Source organism: Stegodyphus dumicola, chromosome 4 (genome assembly GCF_044657685.1).
Source record: "Stegodyphus dumicola isolate Sdum_Otavi_A_Nest chromosome 4, ASM4465768v1".
Taxonomy (NCBI): Eukaryota; Metazoa; Arthropoda; class Arachnida; order Araneae; family Eresidae; genus Stegodyphus; species Stegodyphus dumicola.
The window spans coordinates 162,770,987-162,787,293 of record NC_140771.1 but is presented as its reverse complement, the minus strand read 5'-3'; the positions used below and the strand labels follow the sequence as shown (position 1 = coordinate 162,787,293).

The 16,307-nt window shown below is 31.2% G+C and overlaps 1 protein-coding gene across 4 annotated transcripts in view; it reads left to right on the top strand.

Moving 5' to 3' along the window:
* The window catches only part of LOC118180445 (uncharacterized), a 131,010-nt gene that overhangs the window by 96,914 nt on the left and 17,789 nt on the right, over positions 1-16,307 (top strand). For all 4 annotated transcript variants that reach the window (XR_004756665.2, XM_035349544.2, XM_035349548.2 and 1 more), the window contains exon 17: positions 15,111-15,532. Coding sequence is in view for 3 of the 4 variants with exons in the window: in XM_035349544.2 (XP_035205435.1) it covers positions 15,111-15,532 (422 nt within the window). In the remaining variant the exon portion in view is untranslated. The remainder of the gene's footprint in view (positions 1-15,110; positions 15,533-16,307) is intronic.

Here is a 16,307-nt window from a genome sequence, read left to right as displayed (position 1 = left end):
AATACTGAGTTATTATTTCAAAGTATTGTATCTTGTAATACTTTGGAATACTGAGTTCATTAAAGTTTCAAGTATATTTAACATGTTCATTGCCATCTACGAGAATAACTCATAAATAAGTAACTGTGTATATTTTCAGGCTACAAAATAACTCATTATTTATTACCTTGCTTAAATCATCGAGTACAAGTATTGCCATAGCAAATGCTTGCAATGTTTAGATTTTACAGGAAGGGACTAAATAATACACTTGGCATACTGAATGGATCATTTATTTCTCTAAATGTAAATACAATAACGAGCGCACAAACATACACGCAAAGTCTTATTATTATTAGTCCAAAGGGGCAATTTGCCCTGGAGGACTATTATTTTCGTTTTGGTATTATGCGTTGGGTCATTATAAACGTCGGTTCACTTTTCAAATTGTTGCCACCAAATATTATTGCTCTGTGTTATATTTAAAGAAAGTAAATAATGGAGAATCTCCATAAATGTGTGTATGTTTCTCGCATTGGAGTAAAACAATGGTACCTAGGGCCATCAAATTTTGATTAACAAAATCTTCTACTGAGTATGGTCATCTGGAAGCCCAAATTTGGAATTTGAAATTTGTCTTATTATCAGTTTCATATTTTGTTAACACTTTTACGATTTTTTTAATAAGAAACTCAACGATTTCAAAGCAAACAATGGCAACACTGTACAGGGAAAATATATATATATATATATCTCCAGCGCACGAGACTGTGTATCGGAAATTCTAAAGCTCTGCTCATTTTAAAATTATTTTGTGGTCTTGCTGTTAAATTAAATTTTATAGTTTATGCGCTAAGAACATGCTATTTAATAAATAAAGATAACACGTAAAATGCCCTTTTGGGCATAATTTAAATAAAAATATTTTATTTATTTTTTTATATATTTATTATTATTATTTTATTCACTTGGGAAATGTTATAAATGGATTGTTCAAATTCTTGTTTAGTGCTGTGGTGGGACTACTGGAAAATAACATATTGCATTTTCATTGTGAAAATCTAAGAATTTCTGAAAATCATTTCTGAAAAATCTAAGAATAGATGAGTATTGTTTATCTGGTTCCAAGTTATACTGTAATTGCCATGAGGAGCAAAAATGTTGTTTCATATGCCAACTATACACTGAAATGAATTTGTTTGCTCCAAAAAGTAATTTGTTTTATCTATATTTTAATAATAAAACAGAAAATAGTTTAAAAGACTAAAAATGTAAATAAGACCTTGAACACATTACATCAGCTTTGGCAGCAGATGTGTTAATATTAAGTTCAAGTATTTTCAGATAATTTTTCTGAATGGATATCTGAATTTCAGATAGTTTTTCTGTTTTGTATCCCCAAAACGGTAATTTTGAGAGAAATTCTATTTTTATTGTTTTTATCAATGCATTCCTGCCTTTTAAGCAGGTTCATTAGAATTTTCTTGTAAATCATCTTCCAGTTTTCTTTTGGATTATCTCTTAGTTTTCTGTGTAGTTTCTGTAAAGTCATCAAATGATTTTTCAAAAATTTAGCGTAACAAAAAAGTTTTCCCCGCTCAAATTGTTAATTACTTAAAAATATTTGTAATCGCACTCAATTTTATGTTTACAAATTTTCCCCCTAATATTTTCTTTAAAAAGAAATAATTATAATTGTATTCAATGCAGAAATATTTAACGGATTTCGAATCTGCGCAAGAGGACGGAAACTATCATGCAGGACTTCCTGATTCGAAACTACATCTCATTCACGTTGAACGTAGAAAAACCCAAGAAAACTTTAATGGAACAAGCGCATTCACTAGGATTTGAACCCATGTGGAATTATAAGTGCTCAGCAGTTTTACCGTTTGGTCACTGGGGCCCGCAGACCAATTAAAAATTTTGTTTAGAAACCTTTCATCTTTATTTAGTGTGACTGGTGCCGTAGTTTAAGGATTAGGATTATTTTAATACAGCAAAACAAACGTGGACTATCTGCTTTTAGGAGAGAGGTGCCTTCGTGGAGGACTTTCTAAAGAGAAATGACTCATATTCATGTATAAGGATGAACCCAGATGAACGAATGCGACGGCTGCATTGTATTTTTCCATGGATTTGAATCTAAGTCGAACTACCAGTATTTAGCGGCCTTATTGGCCACTGATATGGCCGTAATAGGAAAAATAACTATTACCAGACTGTATGACATCTGAATTAGGAAATTAAAAAAAAATGAATTCTGAGGCAATCTTAAACCCAACTTAAGGGTTTTTTTTTTTAATGCTAATGATTAATATAATTATGAAAGAGTTCACATCATTTGTGTCATTTTCAGATTGTTAAAATTAGTGTGGTTTTATGAACAATTATTTAGACCTTCTACAGGGGTAAAATACATGAAAATTTTCCTTTAAAATATCAGGAATTATTAAAAAAATCTTCTCCAGTTTATAAACAAGGAAACGTATTTAACCAGGTTTTACATCTGTGGAAAAAGAATAATGAATTATGATCTCCTCCAATGGAGATCTTTGTAATTATATATCTAGTTCCAAAATCAAAGTGGGAAAACTAGTTGCTGGCTTCTGTTTTCAGTGACGGAATAGATCAGCTGCATGGAGTTTTTATGATTTTTTTCTATTTGTAAACTAAATGCGAGCAAGTTTTTCTTGCTTGAAAGTTTGGCGGAAGTGGAATATCTCTATCTTGGAAGATAGATATCGCATGCTTTAGTAAAGTTAGCAAATCTAAATCCAGGGCCAACAGTAATATGTTTGAGGCCTTACTCTAAAAATCAAAAGTAACGAAATCAAGACAGAACGTTTCTCAAAAGATGATAATTGATGAGATCATAACATCTTGATTATTAGTATGGGACATTTCTGCATTCAGTGCCCTGGACAGTCACCCTACATTGCCCCCTTTTACTTACTTTTATCTTAGAGTTATAGATTGCATTTATACAAATTTCTCTTCATTAATGCGGGTGGGGAGTTGAAGATGATATCCTTAGGTAAATGACGCTTCCACACCGCAGACATTTAATGAATAATAATAGAAAAGCTACAGATTTAAATTAAATAACAGTACCATTGCTTGTTCTCGCACTGGTTAGATACATATACAGTTCTGCATGCCTTAAAGTATTTAAATAGCTACTCAGCGTTTACTCGCGCTCGCTATTTTAACAGAGTTCTTTTGTTACCACCTTTGAGTGGAAACAACATTTGACATCAACGTCTTTCGTCTCGCTCTCCCTGCAAGCGCATAGGTGATGCCCTCTGGTGGCTGTGTTGAACTAACTGATACCACAGCTCGGCAATCCTGACTCTGTTTTCAACCTCAAAAACATGGATCAGCACACTGGTATATCAAGACAGCAACTATTTCTTGGTTCGACAGAAATAAAGATAAACAGAATGAGTATATACAGATGAATTGATTATGTTTAGGACAGGAATCATATCACTTCCAGTATAGACAGGTACATGATACAGCTGACCACCTATGTGCGGTCACTTTGGATAAGTCCAGCTCTGATCACCTACGCACGACAAGTAAGCATCTTGTTGCAGCTCCTTCATGAGCATTCCGCTACACCGCTTCTCTTGTTCTTTCTTACCAAGTGAAGATGCATTTACTTTTTATTACGGAGGAGGCACACGACACAGTTATAACTTCCTCTATTTTCTTTTTAGCATTCGAAATATGAAAATCTCTTTTCAATATATCTTCTGTCTTCTGTACAGCAAAAGTGTCTGTTGTTATGTATGCTACGAATAATTTCTAAGTCTATCGCTTCTGGCACAACGATGAGTTCTTGACTTCCCTCTTGCAGATACAACACATTATCTTTTGGCAGGTAGTCATTTCTGAGTCCTTTCTCGACCAGAGTTTTTAATAACTGAAGACGCTCATCAGTCTCTTGTGCTATTGTAATCTTAGTGGTGATTTCACATTGCGAATAAGTGACTGTGCACACAGCATGCCTGCTTAATGCGTCAGCGTGTCTCATCTGTTGATTGGGTCTGTGGATAACTTCCTATTCGAACTCTTCGAGTAGTATGCCCATCTAGCTATTTTTGGCAACAGATCTTCTTTTTTCTGCATTGTTTTCTGGAATGCTTCGCAGTTGGACATTATTTTCATTTTCTCCCTAAGAGATAACTTTGAAATTTTTTCAAGATGATCGCTAGCACTTCGAGTTCATGACTTGACATTTTTTTCTTGTTGGGGTGATGTTTTCTTACTCATGGAATAGATGGGATGCAGCTATCCATCATCTGAGCATTGAAGTAACACTGCACCGAAACCATGGCTACTAACATCCATATGTAACTCCAGAGGTTTTACCTTGCTTGTTTCTTGTTCGGATCCCATTCCATGTCAGTAGCCATAAAAAGTTCACTTTGAGCCATTGCAGTAAAATCCGATGTGTCTATAAATTCTAAGCTGCCGCTCATCCTTATTTTGAAGTATTCCGGACAGCCCCCCCCCCCAGATTTTCTGTGGGTGGGAGTTGAAGATGATATCCTTAAGTAAATAATACTTCCACATGTCTTCCGCACCACAGACATTTGATGAATAATAACAGAAAAGCTACAGATTTGAATTAAATAACAGTACCGTTGTGCGTTCTCATGCTGGTTAGATATATGTACAGTTCTGCATGATTTTAAGTACAGTACAAAGTCTATAATCCGGACTTCGATTATCCGGAATGATCTATAATCCAAACCTCAAAGCCACAAACTTTTTTTTTGTATGCTTTACCCTTGCACGTAATGCGTTTAAGCATGTGCGTTTAATGTTTACGCATGCATGTTTAGCACAAAAAATGAAGCAATTTAAACAACTTACATTGAAAGAAATATTTAATAAAGTAAACAAATAAATATTAAGCTTTTTTTTTTTTTTTTGTAAATTTTGATACCCTTTAAATCATAATTACTCTTTATTTCATAAATTACAGTTTCATATTTTTAATTGTATAATTTCTCCATGTCATCTTACCAGATTTAAATTGATGATCTATAATCCGGAAAAACCCTTAATCCAGAATCGCCGAAGCCCCGACGAGTCCGGATTACGGACTTTGTACTGTATTTAAATAGCTACTCAGCACCTACTCACGCTCGCTATTTTAACAGAGTTCTTTTGTTAGCGCCTTCACATAGAAACAACATCTGACATCATCGTCGTTCACCTCGGTGATGCTCTCTGGTGGCTATGTTGAACTAACTGATACCACATTAATGTTATTTGGATTTACAAACCATTTTATGCTAAAATACAACTTCCCAGATAGTCGTCTTTAGTCTCTGGGAGTCAATGCTTCTTACAGATTGCCGATTCATGAATTAAAAGTTTCTTTCTTTTCCTCTTTCCCCTAATCATTCACACAAAGGCCGAGTCTTTGGGCAAAAACAGCCTTTCTATGGTATTAATTCCTCAGTGAACGGGAGACAACACTGAATGGGGAAAAGTATGTTTGTTTATTTGTAAACAACTTGACTTTTCCCTATTCCCTCAAAATTCAAGCATTATGAAAATCTATTATAAAAGATTTACTCTCTAAGATACAAAATTTTTGTGTAATGAAATTATTTTTAAAATGTGTGGTATATGTACATATATATACCAGACTATCTACTGAAAAAATTACATATATATTTATATGAGTAATTAATTAAATCATCAGACACACTCACATGCATATATAATTAGATATATTACAGATATATAATCATATATAATCAGTAGGTTATAGAAAATAAATCCTAGTAATGAAAGAATGATGAAGGAATTCAGAGCATAATGAAAGAGTTTACTTTATCTCAAAATCAAAGAACTTTTTTTTATCGCTTTAGTATTGAAAGGCTATTAGATTATGATGTAATAAATAAGTAAATATATGGAAGAAAAATAAAACTTTTAAGGAAGAAAAAGAAAAAATAGAATCAAACAATCAAATGCATTTTTAGTATTGAAACCAATTTTAAATGTGACAGTATGTTTTTGTACCGATACGTAAGCTTAAGAAAGTACACAGAAATCTGCATTGTTTCACCTATCAACGTAGGATAATAGAAAAGCAATACCAGAAAAAGCAAATTTGCAAAAGGCAGAATAATTTGAAAGCTGCACGAGTGGGAAGATACCATGCAGAGACAAAGCAAGAAATGCGAAAATTCAGCAGTTCCCTCATTATGCTTCTAACAACGAGGTCATCTAAATTCTAGCTAGAAGGACATCCATTCTACTCAACTTGCTATCTTGCCATTTTCGCAAGATAGCGAGAGAATGGCATAATTCCTTATTGCTTTTTTCACTGAAAGGGCAAGTGAGAAGAAGCACATGACACTGTTGGCCTAATTCATTTGTTGACGAATTATTGTCTATCACATTTTCATTGGACGTCACTGTAGAGACATTCCGTTTTTCTGAGGAGAAAATATGGAAAATCTGCTATGCTCTCGTTGGGATACAAACCACAGGCCTTCCGACTGCTAGTCCAATCTACTATCACTTACACCATGAGAGCCCTCAGAGAAGAATAAGATAATTTCTTATAACCAATGTGGATATACAACTGATGGTTCTAAAATTTTGTTGTCGCAAGACTAGAAAAAATTCACGATTTAATTCATTTTCGTACATTTTTAAAGGAGTTGAATTTTTCAGAGAGTAATGATAAAATATTTATTAGAATGTCAAATTTAAACGTTTCAATTATTTATATAATAAAGGATGAAATTTATATTTATATAATAAAGGATGAAATTTATAATTATATAATAAAGGGGAATTGTTAATAATATCACTGTGATTTTATTGGAAATATTTTAAGAAATAAATAAGTTGGAAAAAGAAAAATTACTTAAAGGCTTAGCTTAAAAGTAACGAGAGAAAAACTATGCTAAAACAAAAGGCACACATATCAAAATTATGCCCTTTGTATTAATGATATCTGTACTGCTGACAAACTGTTACATGACATGCATACTACAGTATTCATGAATAATTAATCATTACTAGATTAATACAGGCATAGCATATTTCTATGGAATGATTTGCTTTAATTCCTAATTTAAGTTTCACATTCTTTCATATTTAGGGCACTAATTACATCACACTGAAGATTACTCAATGTATCATAAAAGCTGTGTTGCATGATTTATATTTAAAATGACTAAACTTACCTGCTATATGCTCACATGTGCACATACATATATGCTGATATGTTGGTATGAGCATATGTATGGGCATCCAAGAACTCAGTTTTAATTCCAGAAACCTGACACATTTTGAAATTTCTGATAAATGAAAATTACTGGAATATTTTCATCAGAAGGCAGTTTTTAAAATTTGATAAATTTCTTGCGATTTCGACATAAATTAGCCTGATCAACAAAAATGCAAAGCTCATGAATACTATTAGAGCAAGAGTGATTAAGATCATTGAACCATGGTAGTTCAACTTGGCTCCAAATACTGATGAATGAGCTGACTTTACAGATCTTTTTGTGTTTTTCCCTCCATGTGTACATTAGTACAAGTTATTTTTTTTCTTAGAAAGTACTCCACAAAGGCATCCTTTAAGTAGAGAGTCCTTGTATATTTTGAGCAAAACAAAAGAAAATAAATAAAATTTGTAAGTCTCTTAATAGTTTATAGTATCTAAAATTGTGGAGCAAGACATAATAAACATTTCTTACACTACTTGTATGAAGAGGCAAAGGAAAAAAAAAATCATGGAGATATTTTCACGTTGTAATGGCATTAATGCCCTAATTTATGATATAGTTTCTTCTGGAATTTATTTTCTTGAATACATAGTGTACATGTATAATGAATTTGTTGTATCAAATTTAACTTGACAAATTTTTTTTGTGAAAAATGTCCCGAAATTAATTCCATTTGTAATTGAAAATTGTTCTATGCTAAAATAAAACTTCCTAAACAGTATTTTCATGGAAATTTGTTCTTATCTTCATGTGTATTTTACTAAGTGGGGAACAATGCTTCTTGGAGATTGCCAATTTCTTTCTTTGCCTGCTCTAACACTAATCGTTCGCAAAAAGGTACAGCCTTCGGGCGAAAATAGCCTCTTGTAATAAAGAGAGATAGCACTAAATGGGACAAATAAAAAAATTTTCCATGTAAGCATTTTGACTTTCCTTTTTCTAAAAATTCAAACATTATGTAAAAGGGCTAAAAAATATACACTCTTTGAGTTATACAATTTTTTAGTAATAAGGTTATAAAAAGTGTTGGATATATATATATATATATAATAAGATGAAAGAAAGAATCCTTAATAGCAAAAAAAGATGAAGGAATTCAAAGTATAATACAAGAGTTTCATTTATTTCGAAATGAAAGGAGTTCCTTTTTATCATGTTCATATTTGAAAGAGTATTAGCTAGGAATGTAATAAATAAATAAGCAGTAAAAATTTTTAAAGAGAAAAAGAAAGCATTTAAACAAGTTTTAAATGCGACAATCCTTTTTCTACTAATTCCTTCACTTAAGAAAGTAGACAGAAGTATCTATTTTTTCACTTATCCCCATGTGATAATGAAAAAGCAATATCAGAAAAAAGTAAGGTTGAAAAGTTTGTGAAAACTGAAATAATTTTTAAAGCTGCACGAAAAATTATATACCATGCAGTGGCATTAAGTTTTTTGAAGAAATATGAAAATATAGCCATGCCCTCGCTAAGATTAGAAACGTGGGATCTTCCAAATGCTAATGGATGAACATACCAATAGAGCCCATATGGGGAAATGCTATAATTCCTTTTGTTGTCTGTCAATGAAAGAGCGAGGGGAGAGGCATTAGATCCAGTGAACTCAATACATGTGAATATTCGACTGCCATGTTTTAATCTGTGCGTCAATGTAAACAAATTAAGTTTCTTTTATAAGAAAATATAATTAAAAAAAAAGTCAGGCAAACTGTCACTGGGATTCGAACCACAGATCTTCTAATTGCTACTCAGATTGGCAGTTGCTACCACTAACACACCAGTGCACTTTAGGAGGAATTCCCTAATAATTATAATGAAAATTTATATTAAACAGATAATTCTAAACTCTCAGTCTCATAAAATTAATATTAGTACTAAAATTGAATTAATGCTCCAATATTTTATTTAAAAAATTTAATTCAACAACTCTCAGTCTCATAAAATTAATATTAGTACTAAAATTGAATTAATGCTCCAATATTTTATTTAAAAAATTTAATTCAACTAAGGTATATTTATTAGAAAGCAAAATTTAAGCGTTCCAATTATGGTTTTTTTTAATTGTGTATAACTAGAAATTGTTTATTAATGTAAGCCTTTTTCACATTTCTAATGAATAAAATTAAATGGAAATACATGAAAATAATTAGTAGCATCCCTCTGATTATATTGCACATATATGAAGTAACAAAGAAGTAAAAGAAATGAAGCTGGAAAAGGAAAATATTTTAAATTGTGTTTTAGCTTAAAAATAAAAACAAAAGTAACTATGAGAGAATAAAAGCATATTAGTTGAAACTGTTTCTTTGCCTCTAACATTCTACTGCTGACACATATATACTTCATGACATATACTATACTTCAATTTTCTAATATTCTTGACCATTACTATATTATATATTTCCATGAAATGACTTCTTAGCAAGTACAACTTAAGTTTCGTGTATTTTAGAGCTAGGCAATTAATTAAATTACATTTTAAAGATTACTGATGTGAAAACATATCTTTGTTTGCATCAACTGTACCTAAAATGGCTCAAATGACCTATTAAAAAAGAGCAGGATGCAAAAATACTTTGTTGTCCGAAAACAAAATGCAGTTTCTCTTCATGAGTTTAGTTCAAACATACAAATGATGTATTAATTGGTTTAAATTACTTGATTATGGTAAAGAACACTGGCGCTAACGGCCTAAAAAAAGGGGGGGTGAGGTCTTCATGGAAGGCTTTCTGAGGGAAACTGGCATGTACCAATGTTACACATGGGGAAATCCACAGATACTCCCCTGAAGCCAGCCCATTTGTCTAGAATAAATGGTTTGGATTATCTGATTGTGGCAAAACACACTAGAACCATATGTTAAGTGTAGAAATTCCTTTGTGGGTGAATTTCTAAAGGAAACTGGCTCATATCCATGTTATGCATTGAAGAAACTATGAAACGCCCATCTTCTGGAATCGAAATCAGGTCGAACTACCAGTTCTCAGCTACTTTACAGCTCTGCCATTGATGGGATCTCGTTTTGAATCAAACTTAGGTCAAATTACTAGTACTATTTGGCCACTTTACCACTTGACCGCTGCTGGGCTCTAAAAGTGATGCAATGAGCTAATATAGAAGTGTTTTATATATATAAACTAAATGCTTAATTTATACATATATGTAAGATATAACAAAATACTATAGCTGCTTTAAAATAATTGACGACCTCAAAATTAACATTCTAGATTTGGTACTGTTTTTCTAAATTCATGTGTTCTCCCAAATTCGAGAATCTTATATATTATGTAACAACCTCAAATAAACCAATCACAGATTAGCTCTACTTATACCTCAGTATAAATACTGCTAAGTTAATTGATACATTCTTCCCTTCCCTAATTGCTTTCTGTCAACATCGTGCCACTTTACCTTTGCTTAAATGCCTATGTCATTTCTTTTACAAAGCCAACGTGCATAGAAATTTATCATATTTCATTATGATTGAATCATAGAAATGTATCAGATTTCATTATGATTGAATAAATATCTACTGAGAAGATTTTTATATGCGTGGTAATAAAGATTGGGAATTCGTCTAATTCATTTTTGTGTCGGCGTCATCTGTTTGTCTTCCCAGCCTGCATTAAATGAAAAAATAATAGCCGCTGAAACTTTATCCAAAATGAACATAAAATAAAATAAAAAGAAGAGATAGTTCTTAAAATCTGTAACATTAGAGCAATGAAAGTTTTTGTAATTATTATGCATATAAGCATGTATACTTATGAGAATTAATGAAACATTTTTTCAAAAACAATTTTTAAATTTTCAGCAATTCTTACAGTTTTACTTTTTTACCCTGTAGATCGCCTTACTTCCATATGTTGAGGAATGGACTGGCTGCATAGGCATTTCTGTAATTTTCCTGATGCATGAAACAAATCAATTAGGCATGAAATAAATCCTCCTGAGGGTATTTTATCTTTCAGGTTTATAGCTTTGCCATTACTCGTTGAAATCAAACAACAGTAAACAAATTCCCCTAATGACAAAAATCTAACATCAGGGAATGAAAGAGATGATAAACAGTTCTTAAGCTAAAGGGCCTTTGCAAGTGTGAAGGTCCTGCCGCTGGCAGTGGGACAGCTGAATACTGGTAGTTTGACCGAGATTCGATCCTAGGCAAAGACATTGACTGCATGATTTATTTTCGTGGTTTTCCACATGTGTAATGAAATTTTGAGTCAGTTACGAAAGCATTCCTTGCCTTAAGCAAATATCTCTCATGTACTCTGTCATATTCTAATAGCCTAACCTTTTTACAAGACAAAACAATCTCTTCTGCAGTTTTCTTTTTTTTTCTTTTTTTTTTTTTTTTTCCCCCGTGTAAAAAATACACATTGATCACTCGATGTTGAAATCCATAAACATTTACATAAAATCTACAGGAATTTGTATTATTTTGACCACTTATTTACATGTTACAGTTTTTTTATATGTGCATGAACTAAAACTTTATGCAGACAGTAAACTTCTCATATTGTATGCGCAGAATGTTTCCATATTAACTTTCTCGGAAACATTTCTTCTTGGATCATTTCATTCAAATTTATATAGCAAGTGCCATTGAAATATTTATATGATAGCATTAAGATTGCTTGCTAATTAAAAATTGTTAATAATATAGCATTTTATCCTATAACAAAAAAGTTTGTTTTGAATTAAATAATTATAATATTATAGAATATTAAATTTTTAATTAAAATTTCAAGCCTGTGAATTAAAACTATGATAATTAACAACATTTTTGCCAACAAATAATTCAGAATTTCTTCTGGAAGTTAAAATACAGTTTTAATTTAGAACTTAAAAATTTAAAGATAATATTAATAAATTTGACATTTGTGAAATCTGTAACAATTATTATTCAATCTGAATGACAATATTGTGCATTTCTTTTGAATCAATTAGGCATGAATCAAAGACTGATTGATTTTAAAATGAAGCATTATTGTTAATAACCAATAAATAAAATAAAAATGCACATAATTAGACATAACTGACATCAAACTTGGTAAAAAGTTATACTTGATAGATTAAATTTTTTTCTTTATTTCTGACCCAATTTAATAATACTTAGCTCACCCACTCAGTTTACAGGAAACATTCTTAATCATATATTTTTAATGGAACTAACATTGCATAATAGACTTCTGTATTCATAAATGTGATTATAAGAAGCATAAAACGAAAATTAAATATTAATATAGGGTTCTGTAGAAATATTTATTGCTTATATTGTACTATCTAGATTAGTAAGAAAGGCTATCTTGCTGAACAGTTGTAGAAACTCTAATTTCTACTTCATACGAACACCTCAGTCATGGAAGAAGTCATGGATGTAGGTAACCTTTTTACAAAACACAAGTTGAAGTCTGTATTGTTCAACACTGCTCCAAATAACCGGAGGGGAAAGTTAGGAGGATCTAAGCTTTGAATACACTTCAGTTTTACAACTCTGTTGTCTTCAATGCTTAACAGAAGAAAAAGGAATGGAAGAAATTTTTTTGCTGGAGGCAAAACCGTTTTGAGACAACTTGAGTCTTGGAGGCAAGCCCCTTTTGAGGACAAAAGTTAAAACATTTATGAGACATTTGGGTCTGTTTTCACCATCAAACTGAAAACTGGCAATGGGTTAAGAAAGTTATAGCTTTGTAGTCAAGTTGATATAAATTAAAAATTCACAGTCCATTTAAAAACTTTGCTGATCAGTAGCTAATTTCTTAAAATTGGGAAATTATCAATTTAGTAATTAGTAATTTATTTTGGATCCTATTCACAACAGTAGAACAAGTTGGATGCAGGAGGTTTTCATGTTTTATCTAATGTGTAATGTGAATACAAATCAGTTTTCTTCCTGAAATGTCTGCTACAAAGACATTCTTCCTCTTAAGCACACAGCTGTCAGGTGTTTTGTGTTTTCAAAGTAATTTAATCCAGTTTTTAAAAGCCTCAAGCTAAGTATGTTTTCATACCAAAAATATTTAAAAAAATAGTTATTAGTTACAGATAAAAGTAATTAACCATTCTTATAAAATGTATGCATTTTTCTCTAAATAAAAAAAATTCTCAAGATCAAGTGGTGATTTTATTACCTGATAATTTGAATAGAAACATGTCTAATTTATAATCCTTTCACATTTTAGTACATATTCATGATAAAAAATAAAATCTTTTCATGGAATAACATGTGCAAAACAATTTTATCTGGAAATTTATGTGCATCACTTTGATGCTTCCAGTTAGAAGATATGCTTTCGTCATCAACTTGTATTAACTACAGTAGAAATTTGTCTAAACATAAGAGATTTATCTCTCAGATTAATTATTTTGATAAACAGCAAAACAGATTTGAAAAAAGTATTGATAGTATTTGCTTAAGCAACAACATTTTTATGAGAACAGCTGTTTAATGGTAGTTGATAGGCTCCATTATTGCATATGCGTTTGTGTAGAAAATTGTGTGTTGTTCTGTAATGCAAAAGATCTTTAAAAAATTACATGATTGAATATCTCTTGAGTGATTGGTCAGAGACCCAGGATCTTGATTTTAATATTCTATGCGCCCAAACTATATCTATACATTCAAAAATATTAATTATGGTAACCTTAAATACACAGGCAAGCACCTTAAAATTTTTCTAGAAAATTATAGTAACATATATATTTTTAAGAAAATGGATCAGGGTACAAATTAGGATGGTCATTTTGAAATTATAATCAAGAAAATATTGTTCACTCATGTCCTTTTTTTGGGAATTTAATAGCTCAGGATCAAATCTGTGGCTGCTTGGAGAGTTAATATGTGAGTCAAATAAGATAGACCCTTAGAGTGTAACAGAATCAGTCATGTAACATTCAGTAATAATATATTCAATCTGAATTTTATATTGGTCTCGGGGGGGGGTGCGATTTTTGAATGAGAATTATTTTCCATACCTAAATAAATTACAAAATAAATAAGTAAACAATTTAGTAAGATAATGAACGACTAATTATCTGGAATGTTTTTCATAGAGAGCCTGCATTATAATGTATATTTTGTATTTTATTAAAATGTACTTTTATCAAATTTGGGTACTTAAATATTAACGCAACCACCTTAGCGCAATTTTTTGTTTTTTATTGAAGAAAAAGTAATGATGATTTGCAACTGAAAAAGTTATTAATTACATGCTTACTTATTTTACATTATAAGTAGTATTTATCCAGAAAAATTGGTCAATTAATCGACTTAAGAGTGGATTTTTTTTTCTTGTGATGGAAATATCGAGGTGATTGCTTTAAGGATAGATTTAAAGCAATTTTTCCTTTCACAATTTTGTGGTAAGATGCTTTATTTTTGCAGAAATTTTACCACAGTTTCTTCCATTACAGGCAAATCTTACTAGCACATATATTAAAAGTGAATTTAAGAAAAAGAAATAACAGGATTTAATTGCAAAAACTGTTGAAACTTGAGATATTAGAAAAAAGAATAAGTAGGAAAATGGTGACGTTGTTTACTAAAACACAAGAATTATATGTGATTGCTTGAAGAATTGCTATGATACAGTAGCCAAAGTGTGGCACATTTTAAATATTTGACGACTTCTTATAAGGTGGTTGCGCTAACTCACAAGTACCTAAAATTGCTATATTTATTTAAACCAGTCTAGACATTTAAATAATAATATTAATTTAAATAATAATATTAATTTAAATGTCCAGACTAGTTTTGGTCATCCAGTCTTTTTGAAGCATCCTTCATTTATTTATTATACATTAAAAAATTAAAAATCAGCTATTAATATTTCATATATATCCTCTACAGTTCTTCTACACTTCCTGTTCAAACTAGAGATGTTGCTCTTCAGATTAATCCTCCTCTTACTAGTACAAAAAGTACTTTAACTACTGAAAGTAGCACAGTAGATTCTGCAAATCAATGTGTTATTCCAGTGTACACAACTGAAAAGAAAATTGGTACAGAAATTACTTTGATGCCTTTGGAAGTTCATTTGGAGAATAAAAAAAAAGTTGATGCTTCTACTAATTGTGAACCTGAAGAACATGTTTTTTTGAAAGAGTCATCTTCACAGACTGTGGGACCTTTACCTGTGTTTACGTATTCTGAAAATTCAACCACTACATCAGTATCAAGCACTCCAGTAAGTGACAGCATGTTTATGGATGATATGCTATCTGAAGGAGAACTTATTTTACCATGGAATTTGAGACTTCTACCTTTCATTGGTATGTGTTAAGATATCCTAAGAATGTTTATAAGAAGAAACATTTAACAAAATCTTAAAAGCAATTGGAGTTAAAATCAAAATAATCTTAAAAGCAATTGGAGTTAAAATCGAAAAATAATCAAAAATAGTTAAAATCAAAAATAGAATCGTTATAAGAAGAAACATTTAACAAAATCTTAAAAGCAATTTGAGTTAAAACCCAGATTAACTGAGATCACAGCCGTTAACTCTGGATTTTCAAAAATATCCAAAAAAAATAATCCCCCCTTTGAAGGCCAGACATGAATTTATTGGGGCCCACCAGCGGCCGAGCGGTAAAGACGCTGAACACTGGTAGTTCGGTCTGAGGTTCGACTCACGCGAACGGGCTGACTGCATGGGCGTTTTCGTGGTTTTCCTCATGTGTAACATGTATACGAGCCAGTTTCCCATAAAAAGTCCTCCACGAAGGCATCCCTCCCTTTAGGCAGATAGCCCTCGTGTGCTTTGCCATAATTAAATAATCCAAATCCAAATCCATGAATTTGTTGTAATGCAGAATTCTTCAGAATCCTAATGTTTCTATGTAAGGAGAGATTATGTACATATTAATCTTATGTTTGCCTTGGTTTGTCTTAAGCCTTTTTAAACAGTAAATTGTTTTAGGCAGTAAACAATTATGTTAACAGAATAATTATTATCTGTTTTATGTATTATATGCATTTTCCCTTACATGTATCTACTATTATAAGTTGATTTTTTTTTTTTTTTTATTTAAATAAAAATCTGTGTGT